General features: G+C 39.3%; 1 protein-coding gene across 1 annotated transcript in view; it reads right to left on the reverse strand.

Annotated features, from left to right (window-relative positions):
- The window catches only part of bbs9 (Bardet-Biedl syndrome 9), a 171,725-nt gene that overhangs the window by 132,843 nt on the left and 24,519 nt on the right, over positions 1-14,363 (reverse strand). Inside the window, exons 9-13 of the mRNA XM_085364938.1 lie at positions 14,055-14,184; positions 11,213-11,394; positions 10,146-10,222; positions 9,981-10,034; positions 9,771-9,873 (exon numbers count right to left, since the gene is read on the reverse strand). Coding sequence (XP_085221064.1) covers positions 9,771-9,873; positions 9,981-10,034; positions 10,146-10,222; positions 11,213-11,394; positions 14,055-14,184 — 546 coding nt within the window. The remainder of the gene's footprint in view (positions 1-9,770; positions 9,874-9,980; positions 10,035-10,145; positions 10,223-11,212; positions 11,395-14,054; positions 14,185-14,363) is intronic.

The raw sequence follows: 14,363 nt of genomic DNA on the forward strand, positions 1-14,363 counted from the left end.
AAAAAGAGTTGACAAAGCAGACTAAAATCCCCCACTTTACCACCTTTCCTGCTCTGCCCTCGTTTTAACCCGCTTCTTTCTGGACCTTTCTTCACCTCTTATTTCATCCTCACTGACTGTTTTCTTTTTGTCACTTTTTCACTGTGTATTCTCCACCCATCTTCCTCCCACTCATTCTTTCACTAAAAAAAAAAAGAAAAAAGACTTGATCTCTGTTTTGCTTTAATTATGTGAGCTTACATGTGGGAGTTCATTCTAGGTTCAAAGGGCGCTGTAGCACTGTAGCTATCAGGGTTCAGGTTATAACACTTGACAGATTAGGTTAAACTGACCACTGACTTTAGAACAAGAGGTCAGAAGTCAAGAGGGTGGAGATGAGCTCTATGCCACACAAGCAGATGGGGAAAAGGTGTGTATATTTAACTGCATTTTGATTTCCACTGAGAAATAATATAAAAACAAAATACTGATATTCAAATCTGAGGGATACCTGGCTTGAGTGCAAGTATGAGTGTGGAGTCACAGATGTCACTCTGTAGCAGAAAACACCATCAGTGTGGTGTTAAACATTGACCTTTGACCTATTCAGGTCAGGATTAGGTCACATTACTATGTTGGGTCTGTCCACTTAACCTAATGTCCACTCAGAGATACAAAAATTGTACTCATAGAAGAATTCGCTTCTTTAGACTAAAGCACAATAACATAGGCTTTGATAATGAGGATGACTCTGTTGCAACATGTGTGCAAATGATCTAATATGGATGAAGACAAAAATATAGTGAAAACCTCTTTATGTATCCATTTTTTAATCATTTGTATGATTAGATTCAAAGATGGGCCAGAGCCTACCCCACCTGGCACAGGGTGAGAAGCGGGATCCACCCTGACTGGGTTGCCAGTTCATTACGGTGAAACACAAAAAGACATAACTATTCAAGGTCATAACATTACTTACTGCTAATTCAGAATTACAAATTAATGTCTTTGGACTGTAAGAGGAAGCCAGAGAACCAGGGGAAAACCCACTCAGGTACATTACAGGGACAACATGTAGTCGCCACATAAAAAAGCCCAGCAGACCAACAGGTTTAAACCCAAAACTTTTTTGCTCTATAGCAACGGTGCTAATCACTGCAGCACCGTGGTGCTGCGAAGGATCAAGAAGATTATTAGCAAATTCAGAGACATTTAAAAGACCAGCAGCAGCTGAGACTAACATGTTTTTGAGTGTATTTGTTTCTGTATCAGCAGGCAGACTCAAGCAACTTGAACTGCTTAGATAAAAAGGTGGATCAGCCAGAATAGACCGGCAATGGTGAATATCCATTTAATGGTATTAAAAAAATAAAATATGACAGCATATAAATACAAATGCATCATATTAGAATTGACTGATTTACTGCACTTGAAAAAATAAACTGCACATGAACATGTACGGTGATAAAAATCAATTTAATGTAATTTGACTGTTCCTAATTTGCAAAAGTCAACACGTTTGAGTTTCACAAGAAACATACCTCACAAAGACAAGCGCTGATCTATGGATGCATCCCAGCTGAACCCTAAAGAAGAGCAGCTGAAATAACTGTAAGCAGTTGTAAAAGTAACAGCTACAGAAAAAGGAAGTGTGCGGGTGTACAAAGACTGCATTAGACCATCAAAACAACTAAAACACATTGATAATTAATGATTTCAAATAAAATACACACAATCAATGCCAAACTATTAAACTACAAAGTTGGCGTGTGTTTAATTTCTAAGTTAGATTAAAATGTTGGACTTCTTCTCTACATTAATACTGTGTTCCACGCTAACCACACAAAAACACATTCTCTCCAAACAGAAAGATTAGCTCCAAAGGTTTTGATTGTATAAGAGTTGTATATATTTACCTTAACTGCAAATATGTTTGTGTATATTATTGTTATTGCACACAACTTCAATAACAAGTTACGTATTATGCATACTTAAATGTTTAGTTGGCACTCTAATTGCAGTCCAGCTAATTGCATGTTCCAGCTGATAAAAGCCATCTCATCACTCCTTTGCAATTTGACATTGACCTTAAAATGAAAATAGCTACAGCCTAAGAGTGAGTCAAATTATAAAAAAAATATGATATTATCTGCATATTATTGCATACAGTCAACTACAGAGAAAAGACAATGAACAATAATGAAAGGGATTATGGAAAACAGGGGAAGTAAACCGGAATAACAGGAGGAAGACGGCATTTAAAGTCACTAAAGGGCAAAATGACAAATGAAAGAGAGGAGGAAAGAAAGGAAAAGATGGAAAGGTAGAGAGAGAAGGGAGAGAGCGAGAGTAGGAAGGCGAGAGTGAGAACAAAGGAGGCAGTGTGTGGTGAACAGGGGATTGAGTCGCCATCTGAGACGAATAAAAACTGGAATAACAATAAAAGTCAGAAGGCGCTACCTCCCCTCCTCTTTGCACAACCGGTCCTCATGCATGTTTGTTTGTGCGCGCGCACGCACACATGCATCACCACTGGTCGTTCTTTATTTGCAGTAAAGCACTGTGTGACAAATCTCAGCAAAAAAGTTTGGAAATAAACTTGTGTTGACACTTGCACTTACAGTGAACACACACTCTTGCAAACAAGCGTGGACGCAAACTGAGCTAGAGAATCAAAGACACATGGGGCGGCAGCTAGCACACAAACAGATACGCAACAGTTGTAGCAGGAAAAAAAAAACATACTGTTTCCACGGAGACGAATCCCGTATGCCAAAGATTTGAGAAAGTGCATGCGATGTTTGCATGTTTACATCTGAGCAAAGACAAACCTTGCATGTTGCACTGTAGGGAAATAATAAAGGAGGACACAAAAAAAGAAAAGTGATGAAAGGCAGACACGCGAGGTGTCGTCCCCAACACTGTTATTGTTTTTAGTGTTGCTAGTGTTCCTCAAAATTGCAGCCACATTTTCTTATAACACCTGCTCCTTCGTCACTTGTATTTGTAGCTGTTTTTCCCTCTGGCTTTGTTTCTTTTATGCAAAAATGGTCAAAATGAGTCATGAAAAGAACAAGAGAAAAAAGAGAAGCAGGGGACTTGTACTGTACATAACTGAGAAATAAAGTTCTCTAAAGTTCTAGATGTAGTTGCTAAAACACTAAATAAAATAGACTGGAACTACACGTGCTCATCTTAGATCAGGGGATTTCAGTTTTTAGTTGAATGATGACCATTACGAAAACCTTTGCTCCTTAAAATTGGCTTCATTTTTGCAGTAAAGTCAGGACATCCTCATTGGAGGAAAACAGTTTTTTTACTTTAAGGGCATCTGTACATTTTGTTTTTATTTTATCCCAACAAATCAAAACCAAGTGACACATCTGTCCCGTTAACAAGGGATTGTCAGCAGTTGATGGGAACGGTTAATGTGTATCATGACAGCAGATTTAGAAATGGGATTTAAGAGTCGTTATTTCTGAAATTCAGCTACAGCAACCTTTATTGCTGCACCAGTCTCATCCAAACTTGCTGTTTCTGTGGTTATTTGTTTCTGCTTCTGACATGGGAAGATGACATGGCATTTATTAATCTCAGCAACAAAGCTCTGACTGAAGCTCTGACTAAAAACAGGAGACCAATTTAAAGAGCTGAAAAAACCCCCAAAAAAAAAACAGAAACAAAAGCCCCAACTTGGGTGCATTAAGTCCAGAAGTCTAACTCAAAGCTACCTGTTTGTACCTCAACAATAAAGCAGTAAAATTAATTAAACATTTCCGGGTAATAGAAAGTATTTTTTACAGCATTGTATTTTTAATAGTGATAGTCAAAATGATTTATTTCTGTGTACATGGTGCACTGTTTACACCAGGCGCTATTCCATCTACAGCTCAGCAGCCACTTCCCCTGCAATCCATAAAGCAGGGTGCAATTTTCTGGACAAATCACAGAGTAAACTCTGGCTATGTGACTGGGATCCAGCTCCTTTAAGTCATGTCCTGGTATTCATTACAACTCACAAAGCTTCCATTAATCTATTTTTCCTTATTTTCAGGACTTTAACCAATGTAAAGCACTCGCCTTAGGGCCAAATCTGACCACTGAGGGTCAGCAGAAGTGGTTCAGCTCTTGCAGTCCTGATACACGCCAGGCTGGCCCAGAGCAGGCCAGCGAGAGGCAGAGAAGGGAGTTAAGAAAGGAAAAAGAATGACACAAAGTGTATATATATATATACACACTGTGTGTACATAAGCAAGCAGTGGTGATGGTTAGGGTTAGGGTAAGACTTCAGGAAGTGTAATGTAAGTCATGTAATGTCCTCTGCAGCTATGGAAACACGATTGTATGCAATGTGTTTGTGTGTGTGTGTAGTACCTCTCATGTTTCGCAGCAGAGAACTGCTGAATGACTACTGAAAGCCAGCGCCAGATTTCTGTGTGCAGGAAAACAAAAGAGCGTGACATAAACACACACACAGCTACTTTACTTTGATTGTGTGTGTGTGTGTCTATATTTGAACAGTGCACTGTGTGGCACGTGCATGCATCCATGGTTATGCATGTGTGAGTGCTGAAATGAGGTCTGTGACAGTATGTGTGCCTATGTGCTTGACTGCGGGCTTCTGAATCTGACCCGTCTGACCGCTACCTAAACTCATGTAAACAAAGCATCTCTTTAGTGGTGTAAACGTGACAGCGCAGTGAGTCAGAGCTTCTGATCAGAGCTTCTGATCTTCCATATAAACGGTGAAAACTTCAAAACAGCTGCCAAGAAGGAAAAAACAGAACAAGCAAACCATCCAGATGAGCCTGGATTTTTTTTAAGCTGTTTTGGCTTCATGTCCAATAAAGTTGCTTTTGATTTTGTTGGATTTTTGGGGGGGGCAAACATTTTATTGTCTGTTCAGACATGGAAGTATTTATCCAACCAACTTATTCTTAAGCTTTTAGTTTGTTAATTCACGACTTGGGAAGCTTTAAATAAGAAGTCGTTCATGACCTTTGCATACTTGCAGTGTGTTATTCAATTGCAGCAATATGTTGACCGGTCCAATCAAAGGGTCTAAAACCATCTTGTAAAAGTCAGCCACTGATTATGTGGTTCATTGCACAACCTTGTTTCCAAAGAAGTTAAAAATTAAAAACAGAAATGTAGTCATTCACAAATCATTTAAAATTAAATTTAATCAAAAATACTAACAAGAAAATGTACTAAATGTAAAAACTCAAAACTGTTTTAAAAAATGTGTGTTGATTTAAACTTGATTCAAGCAGTGCTGGACGGGGATAATACAAACTAAACCAGGAGAAACTTGGGAACTGAATGCACGGAGAAACACACAGCCGTGAGGGAGATCGCAACACGGGACGAGTGGAGGAAAGGCAGACGAGTGAGGGGACACAAGAGAGAGGAAGAGAGAGGGTGTGAGGGGGGACAAGAGAGCAAGAGGGGGACACATGACAGGCTGGTAAAACATGAATAAACATGACAGACAGGAGAGCCATGGGATGAACACATGGAGGGGAACATGGGAACAGAAAAGGGAAACAAGAAGGACACAGGACAAAGACACAAGAGGAACCTGAGAGGAAAGGAACCAAACAGGAAACATAAGAAACTCAAAAAATGGAATAAATTCAAGACTACTAAATGAACCTGAATCATAATATAATACAAAATGACACAAAAAACACATGAAACTCAAAATGCTATGTCAAATGACCCAGAACCATGACAAGCAGAATGTCTAAAAGAGTTATTAACACAAGAAAAGTCCTCTAATGTAAAGAAACTATGGAATATGGCATATTTCAGTCAGCAACAATACTCAAGTAAGCTGTGGTACTTAAACAATGTTCAGGGTGCCAAAGGGTGACAAGAAAATGTTGCACAAACCACCAGAAAACCATTGATGCAAGGCGGGATCAATCCATGTTGCTTACACCAAATTCTGACCCGACCCGACCATTAAAGTACATAGCAGAAACCGCAACTGGACTACGCAATGTTTTTCCAATCTTCTTATGTTCAGTTTTGGTGACCCTATGTGAACCGTAGCCTCAGTTTTCTGTTCTTACCTGACAAAATAGGCAACTGGTGTGGTCTTCTGCTGCTGCAGTCTATCTGCTTTAACATGTTGTGCATTCAGAGAGGCTCTTTAGCATATCTCGGTTGCACTGAAAGTTTTTTTTTTAAATTAGTGCTGCCTTCCTGTCAGTTCCGAAGATGACTGGCCATTCCCATCTCTGTATTTCTGTGCAGAGAAGTGATTCTCACTGGATATTTTCTCTTTTTAGAACATCCTCTTTAAACCCTGGAGATGGTTGTGCAGGAAAATTCAAGAAGTTTGTGAAATACTGAGACCAGCCCATCTGTCACCAGCAACCATGTTACATCCAAAGCTCCTTAATCCAACTTTCTTCCCAATTCTGATACTTGGTTTAAACCTCAACAGGTCTACATTCCTCAGTATATTAAGTTGCTCTCATGTGATTGACTGACTAAATATTTGTGTTAACAAGCAGTAAAATAGGTGTACAAAAGTGGCTGGTGAGAATTGAGCAAATGTGGTCCACCTGGAATCTTATATACATATTATTTTCTCGAACTGCATCTTGAATAAGTTAGGATGGAGCAGTAAAAAAAAATGTGAAAAAAAAATTAATTAATGATTGGAGATTTCCAAATGAGGATACTGCTGACATACATAATATACACTTCTAGCACTGTAGCATTAGTGGTAAAAATATACATATGGAGAAAGTCTGGATTAAAACTGATAGAAAAATAGAAAAAGGCGGAATTAAACGTGCAGCATAAAATATGGCAAATATTATGAAATACAAGACATATGAAAAGGGATCAATATTAATGAACGCTGACACAAGAATTTAATAGAAACTGTTGTTCAAAAAGTGCATCATGGTTTCATTAACAGCTGGATGGGTCATGTGTAGTATATGTAGAGATAAGAATGCCTGTGGTAAAATGCATTACATTTCTGCATGACACTTTATGAATCATGGTAAACCAGTGGTCACTTTGAGTCAGAGCTCAGAATAAATAGATGGTGTTCAAACCGCCTGAGAATACTGTTCACATCTTGAAATCATAAATTCACAGTCCATTCTGGTCCTTCTCAAAAAACTCGGGGAATACTCCTCTGTGATGGATGACTGTTTCGGCAAAAGCCGAGACCAGTCTTAAAGTTAAAAAGAACCATGTTCTGGAAATAAACCAGCTTCTGTGCCTGTGTGCATAGGTTCGGAAAATGACAGCCAACACCATCCACAATAACTTGCACAACCTGTTGTGCGTCATTTGACATATGACCACATCTCTAGTGAGATTTACACCCTCACAGGGACAGTTCTGTAAATCACAAGACAACTTGACAGTGTTTTGTTTGTACAAAACTTTAAACTGCAAAATGCCAACTAACCAAGCTACAAAGTGAGGCAATAACCTCAGTTACCTTTCTGGAATGAGATAAAAGTGCCATGATAAAGCTGCTTTTTTGTTTGGAGCAGCTTATTGAAGGCTGCATTTTGGGTGTTGTTAAATTTGGCACACGAGTCAGTTACAGAATTCGTTCCTAAAAGTTTGTTTTCACACACAAGAATTCTTCAGAGACACACCATCCGTGTTGATACTGCATGCCATCTGCGTCATATCAATGAATCGTGGCTTTTTTTCTGTGCTTTTTAAAAAAAAAAAAAAAACAAGAAAGATGCTTCTCATTATTTAAATGACTTAGACTTTGATTCCATTGACAACAATGCTCATTTTAGCACCATTTACAGCAGGAAATTACTGGGTCCATGCTATAATAATGTCACTCCTGACTTTATTCTTCACTCAGTTGCAGATTGCTAAATGCAAAATATGGACAGCACTTTTGTATGTGGAATGGAGTCCAATTTTGAGTCTGATAGCAGATTTTAAAAGATTTTTCCTAAGCTGTCTTAGCGTGAAGACATATTCTGATGTTCTGTGTTTTTGAAAAGTGACAAATTTTTAAAACTCTGGTGGACAGTCTAAAAGAGCCATAACACAAAAAGACTCTGGGTGGCATGAAGACAAATAACATCTAAATGCTTGGAAAGCTTTGTGTAACCACAATAGCAAGAATCTGGACAGATGCTCATATGCAGCTACTTAGAAATATGATCTCGATACCACAGAAGAGAGTGACAAGAACAGAGAGGTTGAAAGACTGGCCTTTCTTGTGGTTGTTGGTTTATAAAGAAACATCTAGCCTGAGAAAAAAAACAGTTGCACAAACTCCTACTGATCCGACTCCTACTAATAGTAAGAAACTTATTACTCACTTGTATTGTTTTTATTGTCTTGGGAAGCTTATAATTAAGCCTCTTAAAGGAAAATTAAACAGATATATAAATGCAGCAGAAGAAACCACTGGTTCAAACTACTAGCAATCTGTAGGCGTGACTGAACGCTGCTAAGATTAAGAGTCCCACTCCATATGTAGACTAACAGGCAGCGCAAAGCACCGACACCAACAGGGTTAGAGGTTTAACTCCCAATAGGCCCACACATTTTTAAAAAGTATGTTCTCATCGCACTATAAGGACGTTCTGATAAAAAAAACTCCCTCCAACTGCTTTACATTATGCACACAGAGTACATGTTAAAAAAAATCTAACATAACAAAACAGAGGACATACAGACAGCTCAAAGTGGATGGATGGATGAACATTGTATTACAGGATGAATAATGTTCTTTTAATGAGCCGACAGAAGATATCACTGTTTGGGGTTCGTAGGCTATGTGTGTGCAGTGTCTGGGCAATTCATTTCAAAGTTACCGCTGTCTGCGCTCAGTGGCCAGCAGCTAGACTAGAGAACACATAAGACTAAAACTGACTGATAAGAGCTGAGAAAATAAACACACACCTCTCACCCAGTCGAGGCCAACACATTCATCTGTAAAAGGAGGAGGATTGGATAAAATTTGTGTGTGTGTGTGTGTGTGTGTGTGTGTGTGTGTGTGTGTGTGTGTGTGTGTGTGTGTGTGTGTGTGTGTGTGTGTGTGTGTGTGTGTGTGTGTGTGTGGGTGTGCCCTCAAATGATTCAGAGATGGACTGAGGCTGCAAAAGAACAAAAAGTGATTGATGACACTGGATGATGAAAGATCATACACCAAACCAGCTGCTTAGATTTTCCATAAAAATGCAGTCATTGTATTCCCCTACGATACACCCTTACATTCTTTCCTTGGCACTTCTTTAATTTTGTGCATTTCGCCAACACTGCACGTCTCCTCAAGAAGAAAAAGGTACTAATTACTGCTAAAGGTTATATGTCAGATTTGCTATTAAACATGTATTCCTTTCTGTAATATTTGTCAGGTTTTTCTTTAGTGCTGGCATTCTGTTTCATAAGTTTTCCATCAGGACAATCATGATTTAAAGGAACTAGTTCACACAAATTAGAAAAAGTTACTTTCACACAATTTTCAAGCATTTCAAGCACCCAACCTGAACTGCCCTTCTGACATGATCATTCTTAATCTGTCCATTTTGGTCATTCCCAATGAAAACCTTTGGATTTTCAAATCTACCACCTTTAGCTAAACCTGTCTATTTGTCAATGCCACTGTCTCGAGTGGAAAAACATGGACAAAGGCAGAAATCCCAGAAACAGATCAGAATGTCAGATAATTGGAACCAACAATAGGAAAAAGAAGAAGAAAAGGTTTTACAGGCATACACATAGACAGACGCCCAATCATAACTCACATATAAAGACTACAGCTACAATTAACTGACCCATGGCCTCAAGGACAAACTGCTCCTGAGTAACTGCCAGAGGAGGCTGGACACCAATGCTCAGCTTAGATGACTTCACCACACTACTGGCTTTCACCTTCACCTGAAAAAAAAAAATGATGATGTTAGATGTAGACAGGATACTGGTAAAGGGCAGATAGAATTCTGACACACAAAGTGAGAGAAGAAACAATGATTTTAAAGGTTCACCTGTACGGTCACCGAGGGGACAGGCAGACCATTGATATCGTGGATCAGGGCTTGCTATGGAGAGATATTAAAAGGGAAATATAACTTTCTATGTTTATTATTGCATATGCATCTAAATGTGCGAATGTGAATTTGTTTTTTTATGTGTGTTTTGTGTTTGTTTACCGATGGGTTGTCCATGCTGGAGGAAACAGTGGTAGTAATGCACAGGTCATCCTCACTATCGGTTTTGGGCAAAATGTCTGAAATACCAACAGTTTAATCTCAAAACACTGAACCGATGTGTTTATTAGTCAATATAGCATTTCACCACATTTTGAAAGAAGGCATGATACTTGGTCAGTTTGCAAACAAATCAACCAGCATACAGAGAGGACAAAAGATAAAATTCACATTGACTTGTTGTTAAAGGCAGTTTAAATTAAACCTTGTGTGGCAGTCTTAAATTTATTTTATATATACACACACACACACACTGTTACAGTCATTGATGCTCATATTAAACATGGCCAGTCTCAAATAATGAGGTCAGTGTATGTACAAGAGCCAGAAGCCTCAGACTGCTCTAAACCTCCTGGACCTGTTAGATGTCAAAAAAGGTAATTTCTTAATTATGGTCATCTCATACTCTCTCACTCTCTTACATAGACCTGGCTATGAGCACAGCAGCCCCTCCCACCTCTTTCCAAGGCTTCTGTTTCCCATTCAGAAGGCAGTTAGCTTAAACCAGTGGTTGTCGAACTGTGGAGCAAACCCAACTGGTGAGGTATGGATGCACTGCAGGTGGGGTGTTGACAACCAGGTGACAAATATCAAGTGAAACTAAGGTGGATTTTTTCAGTAAAAAAAAAATTCATTCTTAGCGACTGGACCAGATCTTAGTCTAAGATAAAAAAAAAATGGAACTGTGAATCATTTTGAACTGTAAATCAAGCAAAGCCACTCTAGCAGAGTCCAGGATTTCAAATATGGAGCTAAAAATGGACATAAAAGGTCACCTTAAGGAGTAAAAATATCAGATACTTGCTGCTCAGATACTCCAATGGGAAATTTTACCAACTTTAAAGTGAATGTAGACAGTCAATTGATTCAAAGAAAGAGTCACTTACGAATGACAATATGATTAGATAAACCTAGGATCAGACAAGAAGGATCAAAAGTTGCCTCTTAAGGGCATATTTTGGTTTTATGATAATTAGAAAATGTGTATTATGCTTCCAGCAGTCTCCTACCCTGAGTCCTGGTGGCTTCTCGGATGAATTTCTGCAGTTTCTTCATCTCAGCTTCCACCTGCTCATAGTCAGCCTCCCTGGCATCCACCTTCGGAGTTGAAAAGAAAGAGGGATCTGTACCCATGTAAGAGCACAGAAGTTGACCATCTGAACTCAGACTGACCACGACTCCCTTCACATCCCTGAGAAGAGCAGAGAAGAGGAAAGTTAACTTTTTCCTAGTGTGCTATTGGTCGTTAGTCAAGAACGTCTGCCAAAAAGGTCTACTGTAGTTCAAAATTAGTTATTTGCTCCTTTAAAACAAGTAAGCTAAATGCTTATTTAATCCTTTTAGAAAAAGCTGAATATAAAGTTCAGAACTAATTTATAATATGAAACCAGATTAAACGAGGGAGAGCATGAAGAAATGCTGAGTGATGCAATAATGTGTTTTAACTGTGTGTGTGCTAACTGGTTGCAGATGTGTTGTGTGTGTATGTGTGTGTTTTCTGTTCCAGTCCAGTGAGACGATAACACATACACTCAGACCCACACATGAGGGGGTTCAGGTCAAGAGCAGCAGCCGGCTCCACACCTGCACAGGAGGGCGTCTGAGGGGGCATAAAACTTTCACTTTACTGCTGCGGAAACACTGTCACGCACACGCACGGGCACACACGTACACAGAAAAATTTATATTCATAGAGCCATGACCAAATGCTACAGAAACGCATTCATAAAAGTGATGGTTCTCACATTTATTTAAAGCCCACAGACACACACACACAGACCATGCTGAATAATAGCTCAAAGTTCAACTGAGAGAAAGATTGTTGCGTACGCATCAACTAAAGGAACTCACATAATCTACCAGCAGTGTTAGGTAATACATACATACAAGATATGTGACAATACAAAACTATGTTGCCAGAATTTATTTCAATCTTTAAAAAAAAAGTAATAAAAAATGTGGCACTGTGTACACTTTTCGTTCCAGTGTCTTATTACCTTGCACAAATCAAGGTTTGAAAATCCATCCATCCATCCATTCGCTTCCGCTTATCCTTTTCAGGGTCGCGGGGGGCGCTGGAGCCTATCCCAGCTGTCACAGGGCGAGAGGCAGGGTACACCCTGGACAGGTCGCCAGTCTGTCGCAGGGCCAACACACAGGGACAGACAACCATTCGCACTCACATTCACTCGCACATTCACACCTAGTGGCAATTTGGATTATCCAATTAACCTATCCCCACAAGCTGCATGTCTTTGGACAGTGGGAGGAAGCCGGAGTACCCGGAGGGAACCCACGCAAACACGGGGAGAACCTGCAAACTCCACACAGAAAGACCCCGGCCTGATGGTGGAATTGAACTCAGGACCTTCTTGCTGTGCGGCAACAGTGCTAACCACCGTGCCACCGTGCTGCCAGGTTTGAAAATATTTCTCAAAATATTGTAGTAGTGTACAACACTAGTTCCAAAGAAGGTCTATAAAATGTAAATAAAAACAGAATGCAATGAAGTGTAAATCTCATAAACCCATATTTTATTCGCAACAGAATATATAAAAACATTCTTTATAATGAGAAGTGTATGGTTTTAAGATGTAATGTGATGGTAGCAACATGTCATAGCAAAGCGGGCCAGAGGCGAAAAAGGGCTGGAAAAGTTAGTAGTACCAAGGAGAACATTTTGAAACTAATTAGCTTAACTGGCAACCAGTCAGTAACATGAGTGTATAAAAAGAGCATCTTAGAGAGGCGGAAGTTCACCAGTCTGAAACCAGTCTGAGCACTATCTACCAACAATAACACATAGTATATTTATCAAAGTGAGCAATAGGTTCAGCTGCCATCGGAGCAACTGAAGGTAAACTTTTGTCTGGTTCATTTCCCCCTTTTTTAAAAGTTCTTGAGTGCTACAAATGCTTCTTGAGGCTATTTGCATAAATGATCATTACAGGTGACAGCAAGTATGCATGAGATATCTTAACAATTGTAGCTTGTGTCAAAGTTACAACTGTTACACTGCTGATGGTGCCTGGATTCGATTTCTATGAATTAACTTAACATTCTATTTAATAACGGTCCTCTCAGATCAGTTTTAACATAAATATATATCAGGTTCTGAGTCTTCACAGTTCTGATTCAGATTTGGTCCATGTTAAACTTGAAGGATCCCAAAATGGTGAGAATATTTAATTTGGGGTTGGCAATAAAATGCAATACTGCCTCCAAAACACAAGAACTCCCGGAGCACTGCTATCAAATAGAGCTAGCCAGAATGAGCTGCTGAAGTGATCATATGTTGTTTTTGTGTGTATTGGTTTTGTTTTGTGTGTTCCTATCCCACACTCTGCACAGTGTCCCACCAACACACTAAATCACCCGATGATTATCAAATGCTTTAAAACAACACAGCCTCAAACTAAACCAAACAGCTACCCAGACACACACTATCTCCCGCATCTAAAACACACAGGCACACACACACACAACCAAAAACCACATCATTTTTCAACCGTGTTTGTGTTTTGCATTGTAATTGTATCAAATTGGGCTTTGATTGGAGTTGTTTGGAAAAAGACAAAGGATTGCCTATAGCTGGCCCCTCCCCACTACGCTCTGATTGGCCAGCTGGAAGACATTGTCGAGTAGTTTACACACTGGATTTCACAAGCTGATAAACACAACATTATATTTGCTATAGGTGTGTGTTTGTTTACATGCATAATCACTGCTGTGTACACTACATGCACTGAGCTGTCCTAAGCTATCCTTCATCTTTATATTCCTCGAATGGTCATCTTTAAACTAGGAAAATTCTAACATCAGATTCCTTCATTTGCTGGAGGTTATACTCACAAAAAGTTGGCAACACGCACAGCCACGGGGATAAAGGAGAGCTGGGATGCCCACTTCAAGGTCACATCCTGGTAAACCAGCAGCATGTTGGTGTGATTACCTAGCAACAGGTTTGTAGTGCCATCTGTCACTAAACACGACCACAAAAAGAAGATTAGAAACAACAGACCTTAAATATCACAGCATTTTATTTTTAAAAATAAATAAAATAAAACTGGCTTTCAGAAGTTCAGACTCCATCACCTAAAAAAAGAGGCTAGAGAAAAGCTAAACTAGTTTGCTAGTTTTGTGTCAGATTCTCAAATTTCA

Source organism: Diplotaxodon limnothrissa, linkage group LG11 (genome assembly GCF_057381915.1).
Source record: "Diplotaxodon limnothrissa isolate DT_005_m linkage group LG11, D_limnothrissa_male_GT1.1, whole genome shotgun sequence".
In the NCBI taxonomy this organism is placed as follows: domain Eukaryota; kingdom Metazoa; phylum Chordata; class Actinopteri; order Cichliformes; family Cichlidae; genus Diplotaxodon; species Diplotaxodon limnothrissa.